General features: G+C 38.8%; 1 protein-coding gene across 7 annotated transcripts in view; it reads right to left on the minus strand.

The window, feature by feature from the left end:
* Positions 1–21641, minus strand: part of MAST4 (microtubule associated serine/threonine kinase family member 4) — a 558512-nt gene that overhangs the window by 366916 nt on the left and 169955 nt on the right. For all 7 annotated transcript variants that reach the window (XM_045999072.1, XM_045999069.1, XM_045999068.1 and 4 more), the window contains exon 3: positions 19176–19300. In XM_045999072.1, the coding sequence (XP_045855028.1) occupies positions 19176–19300 (125 nt within the window). The remainder of the gene's footprint in view (positions 1–19175; positions 19301–21641) is intronic.

Consider the following 21641-nt stretch of genomic DNA (forward strand, 5'->3'; position numbering starts at 1 on the left):
GCAACATCTGGATTTCACAACTTCGAGCTAGGTAATGCAGTCAGTGCCTTCATGAAATCAAAGAAGGAGCCCCTGAGGTTGGCCAAGGAGGAGCTTCTACACATGTAGAGGGAATGCCGACGTCACATTCCCAGCTCCTGTCTCTGGAACAGCCTTTGGAGACCTGCTACCGGCAGGATCCAGTTTCTTAGGCCGGTGGCAGCCATCACTGGGAAGCCCCACTCCAGAGAGCAGCAAGGTCCAGGGTTCTGGGTCACACCACTCCACTAGAACTTGGCACATTCAAGTCTCAGCAAATGGTGTCCCAACATGGCACAGTACATAGGCCAGGAGACTGACATGGAAGCCTGACAAGAGAATAAATGATTTCTCTCCCCACTGCAACTATGGATTTATAAAAAAGAGCAGATGTGTAATATTTTCACAAGGGATGACTTTTTTCCCTCTCACTGGTTTTCAAAGAAAATGAAGAAGTTATTTCCAGAGATAGAAAAAAAAATGTTAAAATGAGGGACAGTCTTTTAAATGTAACTGTAAATAAATGTAACTACAAGAGTTAGGATGCTCTCCTACCAGCTCTACTAGATGTTAAAAATAGCATGAAACTAAAGGAATTCAATTATATGATATAATACAAGAAGACAAAGCAAAGGAACAGAACAGAGCCAAGAAATAGACCCATAATGTGCTTGGGAATTTAGCTCATGCTGAAAGTGGTATTAAAAATCAGAGGGGAAGGGAAACGGTTTGGTAGTAGTGCTGGGAAAACTAGCTAGCCACTGGGAAAAAGAGTAGTAGGATGGACTGCTCTTCTACTCCTCAACAAAAATAAGCTCCAAATAGATTACAGATATAAACACTGAAAATTAACCCATAAAAGAAAATAGGAGATAAATTGTTAGAATCTGTGAAGAAGAAATACCTTTCTAGGCATGACATGAGACCCAGAGCCATTCAAAATGAGTTAATATGGACAAACCTCTGGCAGAACTGACAGAAGGGGGCAAAGCATGAGACAGAAGACACAAATAAATAATTTTTAAAAGATCATTTACTTATTTATTTTTGAGAGAGAGAAAGAGAACATGCTTATGAGTAGGGGAAGGAGAGGAGAAGGAGAGGGACAGACTGACACCCCACTGAGTGTGGAGCCTGACATGGGGCTCGATCTCCTGACCCTGAGATCATGACCTGAGCCAAAGTCAAGAGTCAGATGCTTAAGAGACTGAGCCACCCAGGTGCCCCTCCACTAAACGATAATGAGAATGGGAAAGGAATCAAAACTGCAGCTTCCGCACAATAAACATAATTTTCAAACACAATAAACAGATCCACTAAACTACAAAACAGGTAACATTCAGAACAGTCAAGAAATCAAGCCATTGTTACACAAACTCTTCCAAAGATTAGAAAAAGAAGGAACTTTCCCTGTGCTAGATACAACTGCTATTTAGTAGGTATTTCTTCTCCCCTACTGATGCTGGATTCAATCCTGCGGCTTGCTTTCCCCAAAAGACAACAGTGTCACTGTGGCCATTTCAAGCCTAATCCTTAAGCATGGATTCCGCTCACCCCTCTAGAAGTTTCCAACTTCCAGCACGAGAATACCATTCTACAGACAAGTGTTCCCCTTCATCCTGGGTCCCACAGTAATCCCTGCAGAGCAGACATGACCCTGACTTACAGATTAGATTTAAGCCAAGCCAACCCAACATTCACCACCTAAAGCAGCTACCCCTGGCAACCCACAGACCCACAGCAAGAAATAAATACTCCTGACAGATGCCACTGAGAAACTGTGGCTTATTATCCAGCATTATGGTTGGAATAAGGGAATGGCTGATACATTCCTAATTCACTTTGTTGAGCTAACATAACCTAACAAAGGCAATACAAGAAAGGAAAACTATAAGCTAATACCATTAATACACACGAATGACAAAATCATAAATAAAATACTAGTAAACTGACTGTACAAATGTATTTTTAAAAGTTATTTGTCATGACAATGTGACATTTTTTCAAAAACATCATATCAATAACAATCAACAATGGGAAAAAAAAGCGAGATACTTAAAAAAAAAAAAAAATTCTTCACCTGATAAAGAGCTTCTAAAAAAGAAAACCAACAAAGCATTCATCATACTTAAATGAAATATTCAAAATACTCTTTGTGTTTAAGAACAAGACAAGAATGCATGTGATCACTTCTTTTCCACATGTCTGGACATCCTGGTTAGTGATTTAAGACTTTTAAAAGAAAATAAAATCTATGAAGACTGGAAAAGGAAGAAATAAAGCTGTTATTATCTGCAGATCATCATTGCCTATATTGCCTACAAAAACTCCCATCCCCAAATCTACAGATATGCAAAAAATCAGTAAGAATTAGCAAGGTTGATTAATTTAAAAATATGCAAAAGCCAGTTCAATTTCTAGACATTAGCAAGCAGGTGTACATGTTTATTTTTAAAGGATGTTACTTAAAATTCCTAAGAGTGCATCTAATAAAGGATATACAAATTCAGTCTGTAGATAAGAACATTTAAAAAGCCCTAAGTAAACAAAGCAATATACCATGCTCTAGAATAATAAAACTCAGTCATAAAACTATCAATTTCCCAAATTGATCTCGGGATTTAACGTAATTCTAATCAAAATCTAATTAGCTCGAAGAACTTCACAAGTAAATTTATACAGAAGATAAACATGCCAAAACAGCCAATACTCTTATAGAACAATGACATAAAGAACTTTTCTTGACCAGTTAATAATAAGACTTGTTATCAAGTTAAAGAAATAAAGAAAGTGTGGTATAGGCACAAAAATAGACAAACAGAACCAGTTACAAGAAAGAGAAGCCCAGAAATAGAGAAATACACAAAGAAAGCCTAGTACTTAGTAGTTAGTTCTGATGTATGTTATGTTGTATCCCTGAATTGTTACAACAAATGCTGTCAGGATTAACTATTCTCATTTTACTAATGAAGACACCAGGGCTCAATGAAGTTAAGTGACAATTGCCTGAAATTACAGAGCCAGGTAACTAGAATTCAGTCCTAAGTTTCCCAAGCCCACACATGTCAATCTTTTCCATCATCTACTATCTTTTAACATTTGTAAATAAACCAAGACAAAGGGCCTGTATACTAAGGATAACAGCAGCTTCCAAATGCTGAAAAAGTCCTTAGCAAAAAATAGGTAAAACATAGCATCTGCCGGCAGAATTATGCAGAGGTCGTTACAAGAGGCGTTTAAAAGAAACATACTTCCCTTCGGAGGACATCACACCAGATCCACACTGTGAGTTTACGTCAATTGAGAAGGGTATGGATGCTTCAAGTCCTACAGAATTAGGGTCAGGGTTCCTCAAGAGTTGTGCTAATTTATGTGAGTCACAACTGGGAGGGGAAAAAACCCACACGCACTCCAATTACAAGAGAAACACTCATATCAAAATTCTTTTTTTTTTTTAAAGATTTATTTATTTATTTATTTATTTATTTATTTGACAGAGAAAGAGAGAGAAAGATCACAAGTAGGCAGAAAGGCAGGCAGAAAGAGAGGGAGAAGCAGGCTCCCCGCTGAGCAGAGAGCCTGATGCGGGGCTCAATCCCAGGACCCTGAGATCATGACCTGAGCTGAAGGGAGAGGCTTAACCCATTGAGCTACCCAGGTGCCCCTACTCATATCAAAACTCTTGAGAGAAAAAAATATATACTCAAAACTTTGAAGAGCTATAGAGACCAAAACTGTCTCTTCAGGTAGATATGGTCCTAAAATAACCAGGGAAACACATATATAACGCTCTACATATGTAAGAAGTATTGGCGATTTTAAATCAACAAAAGAAATGCTATTTTTAAAAGAACTTTAAGAGAAGATAAATTAGGAACACTATGTCCCATAAAGTTTGTTTCCAAACAGCCATAATTCCTTGGTTGGACTCTCAAATACTTAGTTTAGTTATGTGAAATTCCTATTAAAATGTTTTATGTTCTGAGCTCACTTAAGAGCTTGATTTTTCTAGTCATTTATGCTTAGCTTTTACGAATACAGAGAATCATGCTTTAAATAAAAATGAAATACAAGAAAAATGGTATTTTAAAGAATGGAAATCAAATTAAAATCTAAATTGCAAATCATCTAACATGTATAAGAAAGCTAAATTAGAACTCCAAGAAATGCTGAAAGGAAATATATTTTTAAGGGTCATAAACCAAACGATAATATTAATTGCAATAAGAAGGCTTATTTAAATGAAAAGCCCAAAACTAAGGATTTCATAAGCAATGCTCCTAATTTGTATGCTTAACATGCTAACATTTGTTTCTGTCTTTTACATAGCTAACCAATTAGACCATATTTCTAAAGAACCAATTTTATTTGCTGGCAATTATTTGTTATCTTAGCTATAATTCTGCAGCTTTTCAAGCAACAAATGAATGAATGTCTTACATCTGGAGAAGAAAATACAAAAAGTGATGGTATGATGTCTGAATACATGCAATTACTGGTATGTTACATTCTAATTAGCATAATTAGCTTTGAAACAGTTCTCACAGTAACTGTCAACATTTGTGTCGATTTAGTGGCAGTTAATGACATGTGTAGCAAAGATTTGCTATTCCTTTCACTGACAAGTAAAATAAAATAATCCCTTCCCAAAGAGAAAAGGCAGCCTCACTGAGCATTCAAAACATCATTTAATCAACAAAACTCTGCAGTAGCAGGTTTAAGAAGGAAGGCCTTACAGTTTATTCCAAGAATCTACAAAGTGGAATATGGACACCTCAGGGGTACATATAATCAAATGAAATTTAGGGGGAAAATTGTATCGGTTGCCATTTCCTGTGTTTCTTCTTTTTTGTTGACTTTAGTACATTTCCTAAGTTGATATTCAGGCTGATGCTCAGCCAAAACACACCAGTTCTGATGGCTAAAATACCTCCTTAGAGGTTGGCAAACAGTCACTGCCTCAAGCATTCTGTGTATACTTCATCTCCCCCCATCTTCATCCCTGGAACACTTGGGACTTGTCCATGTCATGGCAGCTAAATGGTTAAAGTTGGCAAATGGAGCTGCCTCCAGACCCCTGCTAAACCCCTACAGTATGTTCTATCAGTTTCTTACTAAAGATACACAGGTCTGTTAAATTGTTTTTTTAACACCACCTCTAAGTACATGTAAATCATTTTAAAATATATTCACATAGTAGGGACACACATTCAGTGATGGAGTGAGTCAGCAAAAATATCTGAAGCCTGCCAGGCATTCTCTTCATTACATCTGCACAAATGATAGCAAAATGTGTCCATGGCAAGAAGTGTTGGCAAAATCAACTGCATCTTAAAATAGATGCTGGTATACCAAAGATCCAGATATAAAGGCACTGCACTAAGTATACAAAATGTTAACTCAGGAGTGCCTGGGTGGCTCAGTTGGTTAAGTGGCTGCCTTTGGCTCACGTCATGATCCCAGGCCCAGAGTCAGGTTCCCTACTCAGCAGGGAGTCTGCTTCTCCCTCTCCCTTTGCCTCTCCCCGCATTGTGCTTGCATGCTCGCTCGCTCTCTCTCTTTTGCTTTATTTAAAAAAGAAAAAAAAAAAAAGACTATACATGAAGACCAAGATTCTGGTAAGTCTTTCATATAATCTAGTGAGGAAAATGGGAAAAAAAAAAAAAAGTAGTTGGGGTTTCCTTTCTCTGGTTGCCCTTTTACTTTTGTTTACTTGACAATATCATCCCTAAAAGTTTACTTCATGTTGAAAATGCCAAACTACAGGGGCAGCTGGGTGGCTTAGTTGGTTTAGTGTCTGCCTTCAGCTCAGGTCATGGTCTTGGGAGTCCTGGGATCGAGCTCCACATCAGACTCCCTGCTCAGTGGGGAGTCTGCTTCTCCCTGTCCCTCTGCCCCTTCCCCTGCTTGCGTGCGTATTCTCTCTCTAAAATAAATAAATCTTTTAAAAAATGCCAATTTACACTTTCTCTTAACTTTAAATTTCAAACAAACTTCATGTATTACAAATTATCCTAGAGAAAATGGAGCAGACCTGCAGTTATCTGAACATAATCAGAGACAAACTTATCTTTACCCGGCCAGTTCCATCACTTCTTTAAATCATAAACTTCAGATAAGCATTCAAGAAAACTTATGTTCCCTTGTTTAATAAATATGTGAACTTACTACTTTTGAACAAGATGGTACCAGTTAACATTATTGTGCTCTTCCGATATACTCCCTGGTTCCAACAACGACCACAGAAGATGGGTATGGTTAATACTCCCATTTTTCAGAGTCACAGGAAGGTTATGCTCCTTGGCCAACAGTACACAACTATTAAGTAGTAAACTCTAGATTCCAACCTAGGCAGCCTGGCTCCTGAGCTCATGCTCTTAAACATTAAACTGCCCACAGTAATTAAATTCTAAATCAAGGGCTTGTAAAAAGTGAACACAATTTAGATTAAAGGACACTGTAATACACAATCTCTCTAAGCAAGGGTAGAGGGGTGATCTAAGGTTTGTTCCATCCATAAAATTCTCCAATTCTAGAATTCATTTTCAGAAACAAGGCTCAGAGAAGTGCTATGGGCATACCCAACACAAGCTCCTATTTCATTTCGTGTTATTTCTGAGAGCCCATCCCATGAGATATTCTACACTCATGTCTTAATCAGCTGCAGGTCATTATCCTGGGCCTTTTAGGAAATCAGACCATTTGGGGAAGAGGAAGAGGGAAGGCGGGGAAGGCAAGCAAAGAGACCCTTACAGTCCCATATGACAAATGCTTTGGTTCAGATATGCATAACTGAAAGAAGACTGGGGTGGGGAGACATGTCAAGGAGGGCTCCTGGAAGAGAAAGTCCATGCGCTTAAGTATAGATCAGCAGTGGTCAGACAAAAAGAGGAACTATGCATAGAAGCACTTAAATATGAAGAACTGATAGCCTTCCATCACATGAGTCTGTCAATAGAACGGATGTTTTCCAGAAAATAAAGGAGACAGGTAAGTTCCTTAAAGTTTAACTAATGAGTTTTTGATCAGAGCTATATAAAAAATGGACAAAATGATATCGTTGATTCATATTATTTACGAGGTTGTGTAAATAACCTACTTTTTTAATTCCTAGACACTACTTGTGTCTAGGAATAAAAAAAAAAAAAAGACATACACTTACACAAACCATTGCCCTGAACAATCAAGTATTTAAGAGATCACTAACAGCTGAGCTAATGTTGCACATGCCCCACTCTTCCCTTAAAAACAAATTAGCAGTATCAGTTCATAAAGAAAAGCTTTAACTCAGTAAGCCATTATTACCATCTAGCCATGAATCCAGCAAAACTGAAGACTTACTTCCTTTTGGCTAAAATCTCTGCAGATAACAGACTTTGCGTCTGGGAGATCGCCTAAGTAAAAAGGACATTCTTCCTACAAACAGACAGATGGTGGTGGTCTTCCAGGGTTCAGATTAAACCAGAAACTATTCTGTCACTGATAGCCATGAGCCTCTGGGTTTTCATGTGGTCCCTTGCCCTCCCTGACTATTCCAGAAACATTATACTAAGAAAAAAATGTCGCTATTCATGCTACGCCGTCCACTTTTATCCACTACTCCTACCCCATTCCACTATGTACGTAATGCCATTACACCTTGAAGTTTGCCTGACGATACTTGCTGGAGGTCTGCAGCCCACTCACTCTTTTTCACAAGTCTCATTTCAGCTAGCTTTGAAGCTCCTTTTAAAAAGCCTATGTGGGGGCGCCTGGGTGGCTCAGCGGGTTAAAGCCTCTGCCTTCGGCTCAGGTCATGATCCCAGGGTCCTGGGATCGAGCCCCGCATCGGGCTCTCTGCTTGGCTGGGAGCCTGCTTCCTCCTCTCTCTCTCTGCCTGCCTTTCTGCCTACTTGCCTACTTGTAATCTCTATCTGTCAAATAAATAAATCTTTAAAAAAAATAAAAAATAAAAATAAAAAGCCTATGTGTCACATATTTTTCATGTAAGGTTTTTAAAATTTTGAGTAGCGTTGACACACAATATTATATTAGTTTCCAGCTTATGACATGGTGATTTAACTTCTGAATACATTATACCATGCTCACAAGTGTAGCACCCAACAGCTACCACAAAACACTAACTCTATTTATCAACTATATTTCCTATGCTGTGCCTTTTAGTCCCAGAACTTACTCATTCCATAACTAGAAGCCTGTATCTCCCACTCCCCTTCACCCATGTTGCCCCTCCCCCCCAACTCCCAGAACTCTGGCAACCATCACTTTGTTCCCTGTATTTGTACGTCTGATTCTGCTTTTTGTTTATTCCTTTGTTCTAGTTTTTAGACTCCACAAATGACTGTTTCATTTTGCATAATACCCTACAGATCCATCCACACTGTCACAAATGGGAAGATCCCACCCTTTGTATGGCTGACTGGGTGTGGTGGGGGGTGCTTCTGGATCTTGGCTATTGTAAATAATGTGGCTATAAGCATATGGATATGGGTGGAATGGTATCTTTTGGAATTAGTGTTTTCATTTTCTTTGGATAAACAGCCAGTAGTGGAATTGCTAGGTCATATGGTATTTCAATTACTAATTTTTGGAGGAACTTCCATACTGTTTTCCAGAGTGGTTGCACCAATTTATATTCCCACCAACAGCACATGAGGGTTCCTTTTTCTCTACATCCTCACCAACACTCTATTACCTTCTTGTATTACCTTTTTGACTTTAGCCATTCTGTCAGATGTGAGATGATCTCACTGTAGTTTTGATTTGCATTTCCCCAATGATGAGTGATGATCTTGAGCACATTTTCATGTGTCTGTTGGCCATCTGTGCATCTCCTTTGGAAAAATGTCTATTCAGGTCCTCCACCCATTTTTAATCACAGTATTTGTACTGGTTTCATTTTTGTGTTGTTTTGGTTTGGTTTGATTTGGGGGTTTTTTGGTGTTAAGCTCTTAAGTATTTTGGGAATTAATCCTTTATCGGATAAATCATTTGCCAGTATCTTTTCCCATTCAAAAGGTTGCTTTTTTGTTTTTTTTTGATGGTTTCCTTCACTGTATAAAAGCTTTTTATTTTGACGTAGTCCTAAAGGTTCATTTTTGCTTTTCTTCCCTTTGCCTCGGTAGACATAGCTAGGAAACTCGCTACAGCCAATGTCAAAGACATTGCTCCTTTTATTCTCTTCTGGAATTCTTATGGTTTGGGGTCTCACATTTAGGTCTTTAACACATTTTGAGTTTATTTGGTGTATGGTGTAAGAAAGTTTGATCCAGTTTCATTCTTTGGCATGTAGCTGTCCAGTTTTCCCAGCACCATTTGTTAAGGAGACTGTCCTTTCCCCCATTATATATTCTTCCCTCTTTTGTCTTAGATTAACTGACCAAAGTAGCATGGGTTTACTTCCAGGCTTTCTGTTCTGTTTGATTCATCTACATGTTTCAATTGTGTGCTGGTACCACACAATTTTGGTTACTACAGTTTTGTCGTGTATCTAGAAATCTGGAACCATGAGCCCTCCAGCTTTTTTCTTCCTTCTCAAGATTGCTTTGGTTATTTGGGGTGTTTTGTGATTCCATATGGATGTTAGTATAATTTGTTCTAGTTCTGTTAAAGGGGAAAAAAAGCTATTGGTATTTTGAGAGGCTTGCATTGAATCTGTAGATTGCTTTGGGGAGTACAGACATTTTACCAATATTAATTCTTCCAATCCATGAAATAGCTTTCTAATTTTTTAAGTTTCTTCAATTTCTTTCATCAATGTCTTACAGTTTTTACCTCTTTGGTTGTGTTTATTCCTATGTATTTCATTATTCTTGGTGCAATTATGAATGATATTGTTTTAATTCCCCTTTATGTGACTTTGTTATTAGGATATAAAAATGCTACCAACATCTGGGTATTAATTTTATATCCTGCAACTTTACTAAATTCATTTATTTCTTCTAACATTTTCTTGGTGGAGTCTTTAGAGTTTTCTAGGTATAATATCGTGTCATCTGCAGATAGTGACAGTTTAACTTCTTCCTTAGCAATGTGGATGACTCTTTTCTTTTCCTGTCTGATTGTTATAGCTAGGACTTCCAGCACTATGCTGAAAAGAAGTGGTGAGAGTGGACATCCTTATCTTGTTCTTGCCCTTATAGAAAAAACTCTCAAGTTTTTCACCACTGAGTATGATGTTAACTGTTGACTTTTCATATATGGCCATTATTATGTTGCAGTATGTCCCCTCTAAACCCACTCTGATGGAAGCTTTTTTTTTTTTGAATTGTGTCAAATGCTTTTTCTGCATCTGTTAAGATGATGATCTAATTTTTATCCTTTGTTTTGTTGATGTGATGCATCATGGTGATTGATTTGGCAATATTCAACTGCCCTTGTTTCCCAAGAATTCAGGAATTAATCCTTTTAATGTATTGCTGAATGTGGTTTGCTTTTTTTTTTTTTTTTGAGGGTTTTTACATCTATGTTCATCAGGAATATTGGCCTATAGTTTTCTTTTTCTTGGTGTCTTTGCCTAGTTTTGGTATCATATAATGTTGGCCTCGTAGAATGTGTTTGGAAGCTTTCATTCTATTTTTTCCTCATATAGAGTACTAATTGTATAACAGGAACTCAATTAATAGTCAATTAACTAATAAACATAATGAGATATACACTGATTCAGAATCCAATGCTAGTTTGACACTTCATGCCAATGAAATAAATGAACTCTCACCAATAACTATTCATTGCACTAACCACGAACTAAGTCTAAAAAAATACAGTAGGAAAAGCATCAAAACATGCAGGCTTTTCCAGAACCACAAAACCCAAAAGTTTCTTAAGCCTATTAAGTACAATGATAATTTTTCATTTTTTTTCCAGGAAAAGAAATGTTCCATCCCCATGTCCTCCCTCCCACAAACCACCGTCTAATTACTATGGGCTTGTTGTTTTTCCAGGGTGACAGCATCCTTTGACAATGAGGCAGCAAATAATCAAGTGCTCAGGTTTTGCCAGGGGAGCAAAGGGACATGCTGTGTCACGCCAGGAGTCCATAACAGTGGCACCCGTCCACTGGTGCATCAAGGGTCCCTGCCACCATGGCAGCCAAAACTGCTTCATTGCCTTCACGTGGATTACCTCCCCAGACACAGAGGTCAATCAAATCATTGAGAGCCGATAATTCAACTAGTCTGGGCTCCAGGAAGCCGAATGAAGGAGCCTCAGAAAACCCAAGGTTCTTTTAATTAAGATCTCCTAAACGTTTATTAGTAAACAACCATCATCTAAGCACTAAATATGTATCAGGCACTGCCCCGGGTGCTAAAATTACTGTAGGGGCTCAGATAGCTGAGGGGCCACGACCTGGCATTCCCTGGGTCATCTCATACTGCTTGGTGAACAGGTGAACCAGCTTCTAAACAGGTACACCAGCTGGGTAAGAGGGTAATAAAATGAAACCGAAGTTTTAACATACACACACACTGATATATACACATATGTATGGTATTACTACTGTTAATTAATTTAAATCCCCTCTATGATGATAAGAAATTAAAACAGGGCACACATATCTACTCTTTCAATCCCCCAAGATATTTCTGGTCACCATTCACATTCCATTGATACTCAAATGCCTTTGATAACATCCAGTCCCTAACTGGCCAGTGCATTCAGGCATGCCCCCTTCAGACAGCCGCTTTGGCAGGTACCCCATCCTTCCCAGGAAGGACAAAACAGAAGGAAGGTAAGGACTGTTTTCTAATCTTTGCAAATGTCAGGAAGAGAAAAGTGAGAGGGGAAGTTTTAGGTGACGACTTCCAGCTGCAATTTCATTTTAGGGGAAAAACCTACCCTCCCCTGCCCCCCGCCCTCACCTGCCAGATCCATAGTATTTCAGTCATTAACACACTGAATCAAAATGAACTCAGTGTATTTTTTTCTGCTAATTATTCTCACGGCGTCCAAGCATGTTCAGAGTAAGGAGGCACAGATCTGGGCAGGAGTTGGGATTATGACAAGGATTTTATAGTTTGATTTTCACCTGATCTTTGATTTACAGACTCATGTTAAACCAGCTGCCATGTGGATGGGCCCAGGTGAACCTATAATGAGATTTATCTTCATGGATTAGGCCTGACCTATAATAATCTGCTCAGGGCTCCCTATGGCTATTTCAGCACTGAGTTATGAAAATTCCTCCCTTCACTATAAACAGAACCTAGCTCAGAGGGTAATAACTAGGAGACGTATTACTCCTGGAGTACAAGCACTCTTGAGACTCTGATTATAATGTCCACAGCTGAAGGCACTATTTCACAATTGAGATTACTACTTTCCAGATGAAAAAAATTCTGAACTACAGAATAATGCCTTCAGCTACATATACTGTAATCACACTCGGGAGCTCTTATGTCCCAAGAGCAACACAGGTTACCAACAGTTGGTATGGGAAGCTGATTTAGGGAATGGAGGGAAGAAGTTGCAGGAAGAAGCTTAGATAACCCTAACTTCCTATCTGCTTTATCCAGAGGCTTAGGAGTAAGAGTTCAACATGTCCAATAACCTTATTAACTTCACTAAAAAACTAACAAATTTAAAAGAATAATTATTTCATGTAGTAAACTAGCAAAGTTGTTTTTTTGTTTTGTTGTTGTTGCTGTTGTTTTAAGAAGACAATACTGACTACTGGCCGTGGTGTAGTGAGATGCACTTTCTTAATATAAAAATATATAAATCTGAACAGTGTTCATAGAAGCAATATTTAGCAGAAGTACAGAGACCTTCCATAGTGCTCATACCCTTTGTCACAGTGATTCCACTCCAAGAAGTTACCCTAAAAACAGAGAGGTGAACAAGGAGTTATAAAAGCCTGCTCATCACCATTATCTGCAATAGGAACAACTAAATAACCTAAAATGAAATAACCTAAAACTAAAACTAAATAACCTAAATGGAGAAATTTTGAGAAATCCACAGAATGGAATATGATGCAGTCTGTAAACTGAGTCACGACGGCTAAAGAGAATGAGAACTCATAGTTGTATTCTACAACTTTTGTTAAGCAATTTATCCAAGGGCATTCAAATTGTTCCTGCATCAATATTTAACAGATACTCTTTCAGAGTTAACTAATTGGACTTCGGCTCAGGTTTTTGTTTTTGAGCTATAAGGCTAATGAAGTATTGATATAATATTAAATGACTGCAAATAAAGTCTGTGCCCTAAATAAATGCTGACATTATGCCAGTGCATTCTGAATGAATTAAAAAGGAAAAATGCACTTTTGCATACGTTTAGTGAATTTTCCCTGACTCTTCATCATGCATTTGTGCAAATGGAAAAGATGAATATTCATCAAGGCTCTTTGAATTTATTACAGTTAAAACAGTTTGGTCTTAATATTTATAGTACATCATGAAACATAATTTTTTCATTAAAAGAAATGGATACTATGTCAAAAGAGGGCCACTGAAGAAACATAAAATTACACCACTGAACCTAATATTAAAAGTTGAAAAACATTATTTGAAAGCACGTCTCCCCTTCAAAAATGTTAGCTGTTCTAGAAAGTATCTTCCAGTGTGTCGGGTAATATTGAGTCAAAATGAGGAAGCAAGAAATAAGCTGGTTTACCATCACACAGGAAAGACAGAAAGATTACACTACTGCTCTTAGCAGGTGATCTGAGAGAATGGGCTCATTTCCCTCCCTTCTAACAACAGCACCTCCACTAAGCTGACAACCCCAAGGAAGCACTGTTCTGATAAACACCAGGTACATCAACACCAGCATTTCCTAGGAAACAAGCAACGGGCAAAGGACTGCCCATGAGATGCTTCATGGGATCCTCACAAAACTTTACAAGGTTACTACAATCATTACCCCTCTTCACAGATGAATAAACCAAGGCTTACACGGCTCTTAAGTGCTAGAGAGTGGAGTTGATCTCTTTTTTTTTTTTTTTTTAATTTTTATTTCTTTGACAGAGAGAAATCACAACTAGGCAGAGAGGCAGGCAGAGAGAGAGGAGGAAGCAGGCTCCCTGCCAAGCAGAGAGCCCGATGCGGGGCTCGATCCCAGGACCCTGGGACCATGACCTAAGCTGAAGGCAGAGGCTTTAACCCACTGAGCCACCCAGGCGCCCCTGGAGCTGATCTCTTAATCGGTTTGCTCCCCAACCCCAATGCCCTTTTTCCAACTTAACCACTAAAGTTTAACTCTTGAATATAGTTTCCACAGTGAATTGATCTCTGGCTTGAAGATGAGCTTCTCGATTAAACTAAACCTAAAACGTTAACCACAGATTAAAAATAAGCCAACAAAAATAAACAGGAGTCCATTCTAGGGCCCTAAGAATGTACAGATAGGAAATAACATTTGTTTATGCATCCATCAAGTCTTCAATGGGCAGTTACTATGTGTCACCACTACTCTGGGCCTTGGGAAGACAGCTGGAGAAACAGGAAAAATCCCTCTACTGTCATGAATTTTTCATGACAATGGTTAATAAATATGTAATACAATAATAAACTAAATTGTGTGGTATACTGAAAGAGGATGAAGCTATGGAGAAAAGTGGGGTGTGCGGTCTGCAGTGTGGGGAGCAGTTTCAAACAAGATGGTCAAGGAGGACCTCAACAAGAAAAAACATGATAGGGTAAGGTCCACACACCACGCAGATGAAGCTCATGATTCAAATCAAAGAGAAAGTTGGAGAAAAACACTGTCAACTGATTTTCACTGTGTTTCTACCATCTATCCCTGACTCCAAAGTACAAAAGAAGGGAGGATTTTACATGATGGCCACATACACTGTATTTAAACTTTAATCATCGAGGCTTACCACCTTATTTTCCTACAGAAAAATAAGTTACCATGGGTCCTGCTTTTGTCTCTTGAAATTTCCATCTTTCTTGCCAGAAAGCAGCATCTGTATAAATCCCCCTGCTTCTGACAACTCTGACTTCTTTGATAAACTACCCATGTGTGTGGGGAGGGACAGAAAGATGGAAGGAGCAAATGGAGAAATGAGTTTTCCCCTCTTCAGATTAATGTATATGAAGTATACATCTGACACTTCATCAGCACTCCCGGCTGGTGTCCCAGCAGGCGGATACTGGCTGAGCATGGATTCTGCCAGCTACCAGGCTACTTAGGATGAATTGGCAAGATGCCATTTATCTGAAATGCCCAATGTGTCTGGAAGAGGGAGCACAACGACATTTAGCACTGCCAAGGAAAACTAGATACTTCAGGCTAGGAATTAATCTCCTCCTTGAGAAGGTAGTTAGCATTACCCTCAAGCTTGCCTATGGCATTTAAATCACTATAGGTCATGCAGTTACTAAAATTCATACCTACCAAGCCACAAGGCCTTCATTTATATCTTACTAACATATGGATACCTCTCAGGTGGAGAGTCATACTTTTCTGAAATGTTTGTTGGTGTGTTGAACAGGAAATGCTGTTTTATCGAGTGTAATGCTGTCATGTGGACATTTTGATTTCTGTTTTTCCAATTTTTCCATACATGAAGACACATATTACTTCAACTTAGTTCTTCAGTGAGCCAACAGAACATTTAAGTCAATGTGACCACATCATGACTGCTTACAAGCATATTCATTGAATTTCCTTGAAGGTGGACAGGGGTCCTCTCTTCACTATTTTGTCATTGTATTTTTTGAGGGGCCGATGTAGAACTATACAAGATTTGGTCCATTACACAGACTTCATGACTAATTACGAATTTAAGATACACACAGAACAAAAACAAGGAGGATTTAGATGGATAGTCTTATTAGGCCACCCATTATGGCACAGAGAACCACATCATCACTCTCACCTTGCAAGCAGAGTCATCTTTCACTTTGTAGGAATAATTATTAATTGTAATTAATTATTATTAATAATAATTATTTGTTCCATCAACAATATTTATTGAACATTTCCTGTGTGCAAGGAGTTGTGACAGGAACAGTGAGGAGTACAAATCAGAGGAGACAGGAATTCTGCCCTCAAGGAGCTTGCCGTCTAACAGGAAGAGTGACTTAAAGTTTTAAGACGGGGCAGTGGAGTTGAACATAGTGGCCTGGTGAGAGGGTCAGAGTGAAGCAGTTTCCACAGTTCAGGGCACCACGTGACACAACATTTGTTTATAAGGAAAAGAAAAAAAGGAGAAGCTCTAATTTAAGTGGGCATTTCCATCTCTCAACCAACATTCTCTATCACTATAGAGATAGTTAATTGTAATCAGTAAGGTAATTTAGATGTAATCCAATCTAAGAAATATGAAACACATTAATGGTCTGCAAAGGGTACCAAAAGTAGAAAAAGTCATTAGTCTGAACTGGGCGATATACTGAAATTAGTGATATGGCCCAGAAAGCTGGGCAGCTAGCAGAACAACAAGGAAATCAAGATGGCGCTCTGCCTATCAGCTCTCCTCCAGCTGTTACTGCTCTTACTAGGACAGAATGTGGGGCGGGGCAGGAGAAGAGTTGGTCAAACAGTCTGCAAATAGTTTTCCTTCGACTAGCATCAGGAAGTAATGAAGTCTCTGAAGGAAAGACAATGAGTTAAACCTTCACTGTCAAGTCAAAGATTAACTGCAGTCTGGCTTTCATACTCAAGCTTACCCAAAATATGTTACTAACAGAAGTAGTAATATTGCTAACAATTGAGACTTGCTACGTGCCAGGTACTATTTTAAGCTTGCTGCCTATGAGATTTTAGCACTTTCTCTAGTTTTGCTCTCAAGCAAACAGTATAAAAACTCACAGGACTGATAAGTTCATAATTAAATGACTCTTCAGTAAGAATTTCATCGGACATATTTTGAGGAATACTCTTTTGTGTTTTCTATTAATAGTTCTCTTTATCTTTTTAACTTATTCCCAATTATCTTAGGTCACCTGACATGTGTTTTACCATGAATGAATTAATTTCTATTTCTGAGTATGGGACTACCATTATTAGATGAGATATATATTCCTTTGTTTTATTCAGAATAATTTATTTGCCAAGCAACAATAGCAACATTTGCTATTCAACACATAGGACTGCTATCTGAGTGTGAAGAGTAATTCTGCAGTGACCCAAAAAGCACCTCTCTTAAAAAAGTAATAATAATAATCATCATCATCATCATCATCATCATCACTAATTGTGAGGCATTTCCCTCTTTTTTAAAAAGTAAATGCTTTCAGTAAAATTAGCTTTCAATAAAATTCCCCACGAAGAAAATGTAACATTGAATTTGGGAATGGGATGATGGCAAATGGTAACTACCATCATTTTAACTGTACCTTGAAATACAAGTCCTAAAATTTTCAAGAGAGGAAAACAATGAACTTCAGTTCAAAGACCATAGTCAATCTTGAAGTCAAAATATTCCTGAAACTTTTTTAGGAATAATTTTTCACTATCTTCACAATCTTTATTATTCTACAAGTAAAATCAGGAGATTCAAAAATTGATTTCAAGGAACTGCTTAAATACTTCTTTTCATCTTGCAGGTGCGTTGAGTTGATAAAACAGGAGAAACTAAATGATTTGCCCAAGTTTATACAGCTATCTAGTGATAAAAGTAAGACTTTTGTCAGAGATCTGACTTAAATCAAATCTTAAGTCAGAGATCTGACGTAAATCAAATCTCTCTGCATTACTGAATGATTCTCAAATATCCAACTTATTACTAATGCATAAAATTATAAGGCACCATAATGCACTAATATATTATTTGCATCTCCATCAGTAAAAGATATTTAAAAATCTATTCCCAAAACATACAACCCTACCACCAAAAATTAACTTGTAGAGACTTCTAGGCCATGCCAAAGGTTGAAGGAGAGAAGGAACAGACCCAGAAGAAAACAAAATTCTAGGAAGCATCGTGTTTGAAAATAAAGATCAACACTGGAAGAAATGAACAAGGAATGCAAGAGGCCAAGCTGCAAACAAATACGCACACATGGATGCCATGGGCCAACAGGTAAATGTGCAGAGAGCCCTGAGGTGGGAGTAACAACCAGTTTCAATTACCACAAAAAAAGAAGGGTCCAGGCCAAAATTATCAATGGACAGGCAATCTAGGGGAAATTTTTGATGAGAAAAAATAAGTTTTCATGGCCTGAAATTTACCTTCCCACAGAATGCTTACTGATGGCAAGATTAAAAGTCTAATTCCAGTGGAGACATCAACACCATGACTATGTGTGTGTGCGGGGGGGGGGGGGGGGGGTGTGGAATTAACAACACAGTGAGGGGCAGATGGACATGATGGGTCTGCAGAAGGTAAGCCCTGAAAGGACACATCACCACCCATGCCCTATTCTGGCCTGGAATGCAAAATGTGAACCTCACCAAGAGGAAACAATCAGACACATCAGGCACGTGTAATATGAGAAACATCCCATTCCTTAAAATTGGGAGGGAGAGGATAGTCTTCAAAAATGTCTACATCATAAAAGGCAAAGGAAGGCTGTAGAAAAAAAAATCCAGATTAGTAAAGACAAAATAGATATGACAATTAAATGCAGTATGTGACCCTAGACTGAATCCTACACTGGAGGAGAAATGCTAAACAGGACACGATTGAGCCAATTGATAAAAATTAAATACAGAATGGCTCGAGTCACCATAAATTTACCAATGTTCCTAACTGTAATAACAAAAGGCCATGAGAGTCACAGCTTAATCTCAAATAGTTGAAACAATTATCTGAGTGTGTGTACACAGATATGTATAACACCTATGTATATACCTACCTCAGCGTATATCCAAGAAGAAAGAAAAAACAAATTTGGCAAGAAATTAATAACTGGATCAATATGTTCTATGTATTTTTCATATTCTTCCAACTTTTTGGTAAAGCTGACATTATTTTCAAATGAAGTATTTAAGAAAAAAAAGCTCAGAGATATTTTCATTTCTTTGGAGGGAGGACAGGAAACAGTCGAGGTGTCAGAAACACTACAGATTAGGCTGGGAGTGTGGAGAAGAGACTTGGAAAAAATTAGCACGCTCCGTGCAAAAAATGTCACATTGCTTAATGCTAAATGTGGTTAAGTTCAAACCTAGTTAAACTCAATAAACTGAAAATAGTCCCTATGGTGGTGGGGAGAGGACACCGCGTCGATGCACCGCGGACCCCCGCAGAGGACACTCACCAGGCTGGCGGTGAGCGATGGTGCCGACTGGCCCAGGGCCTGGCTGCGCATGCGCACGAGGTTGGATGTCTCCGCAGAGGCTGGCCAAGCCTGCCCGGCTACAGGGTTTGGAAGAAGGTACCTCCCTGTTGGGGTGAAAGAGAAGACAGGGTAAGTGGCAGGCAGAACATCACCATTTCTGTGACGACTGCAGGTCCTTTCTTGGCCATCCTTCTATACTGCTTCTGTCATTCTCTTTATATTTATTCATCGGAACCAGAGGAATATTGTTTTAATTAAGTCAGGGGATCCAGTCCCAAGTACTGACCCTGATTTCCCACATTAACCCAAGGAAACCTCTCCAGCTCCAGCATGGGCAGCTTTCAGCAAGGGCAGGATACAGCATCTCCTGACCCCTGCCTATCCCACAGGAAACTGTGGAGCACACAGAGCATACACACAAAGCACCCTCAGCATCACAGAAGTAAGTCTGTACTTACAAATGGACTTCTTAAATATTTAATATGAAAAATGATCTCAGGATCAATGAGGAAAGAGTTGACAGAGTAGAGCTCATGACCAACTAAAGGAAGAACTAGAATTCTCTCAAGGTGAAATGGAGCTGGTGCCTCATTCTCGAAGCTTCCCTCTCTGAAAACTGGTGGTCATCCAATCAGGCCCCCAGGACACACGTGGTATCCATTCACGTACGTCAGTGACATCAGTGTCAGACGAGGTTCACCGAGCAAGTTATATCAACCCTGAAATCTAATATAGCTCTATGTCTTTAACAGTCAAACAGGTGAACCAATTCACATTACGTTACTTCCTCAGCACAAGGACTGAACTAGATACCAACACACAGAAAATAAGTTCCCTTGACTTCAGGAAGTTAGGATGGACGTGAATATTCATGCAGTAATGGAGCTCAGCTAAAGTAGAAAACATTTGATTTTCCTGTTTCGCATGAATACTAGCACAATGACTGGCCATAGTAGGTGCTCATTAAGTATCCCATGAATGATTAAAGAATAAGTGGGAGCTTCTTTTCCCAAAAGACACATTGGCAAAGAGAAAAGATGGCAGGCAACCCACAGAACCTCATTCAAGGTTTTTTTTTGCGGGGGGGGGGGGTGTGCTGTTCCAGCCAGATACCTCTCAGAAACATGAGGGACTGCAGCACATGTGGCTGGGTGCCCTGCAGCAGAAGCAACATCTGGATCTCCTCCAACAGACCTGTTCCTTGTAAAAGAGCCTCACTCTCTTACTTCAGGCAACAAGCATATCCCACTGTTTAATAACTGTTGCCATAGATTAACTGATTTACTAGCAGTGTGCATGGTAACCACTGGCACTACCAAAGAACAGGAGTGAGCTACCGCTCCCATCACTGTCCACATGACAAGGTCTAATGCTTTCATCCCAGTGCTTTCGGAAGTTTATGTTTTAATTGCAAAGCACACAATTTCTTATTTTGCCAAATTGCTCTTTTGCTGTATTATAGAGTGAAAGCACACACTCTACAGAAAACGAGATTTGCTTTTAAAATCTTCACCTTGCCTCGGTGACAAATGGGGAAGGAAGTTAGCCAACCTTTCCCTGCCTTGGTTTTTCCACTACTAAAATGGGGAGAATGGGACTATGTAAATTGTTGAGGGGATTAAAGAATTTTCTAAGTAAAGCACTGAGTAAACCTTAGCTACTTAGCCCTACGAGTAGTAAAAATGGTAAGTATCTTTTTCTCTTGGGTTTGGTTCCTTTTTATTTATAAGCAGGAAGTGTAAGCATATATATAAAGGAAAAAAGTCACCTATAATCACACCAGGGAAAACCACTATTAACATTTCAGTGATTTTCTACCAGGCTTTCTTTCTGTTACTTCCATTTTCTTGCAAAATGGAATCATACTGATTTTTGTTACCTGCTCTCCCCAACCCCACATAATAGATGACGACCTTTTCCAAACAAATACGTATAGGAAATGCCAATTAAATGAAGCATAAACTCTATCACTGAAAATTCAAATATATGGGTAATCTCTGTGATTCTGGCCAACACCTCAAAAACATTCACCTCTATTTTTATGCAGGAAAGGTCACAGAATTGGAAGTCCAAAATTTTTTTTTCCTGGCCTTTTTAAAAATATGAATTAAGGGGTGCCTGGGTGACTCAGTGGGTTAAGCCTCTGCCTTTGGCTCAGGTCATGATCCCAGGGTCCTGGGATAGAGCCCCACATCGGGCTCTCTGCTCGGCAGAGAGTCTGCTTCCCTCCTCTTTCTGCCTGCCTCTCTGACTACTTGTGACCTCTCTCTCCATCAAATAAATAAATAAAATCTTTTAAAAAAATATGAATTAAAAGCTGGACTAAGAGGGCCTTTGGGTAATCCACTCCCTTTAGATCCAAAAGCAGGACATTAATAAAGAAAGACAGGAAAACTATAGACTGCATTTAAGAAAACTAAAATCAGTATTACATGAATAAATGAT

This window comes from Meles meles, chromosome 3, assembly GCF_922984935.1.
Source record: "Meles meles chromosome 3, mMelMel3.1 paternal haplotype, whole genome shotgun sequence".
Taxonomy (NCBI): Eukaryota; Metazoa; Chordata; class Mammalia; order Carnivora; family Mustelidae; genus Meles; species Meles meles.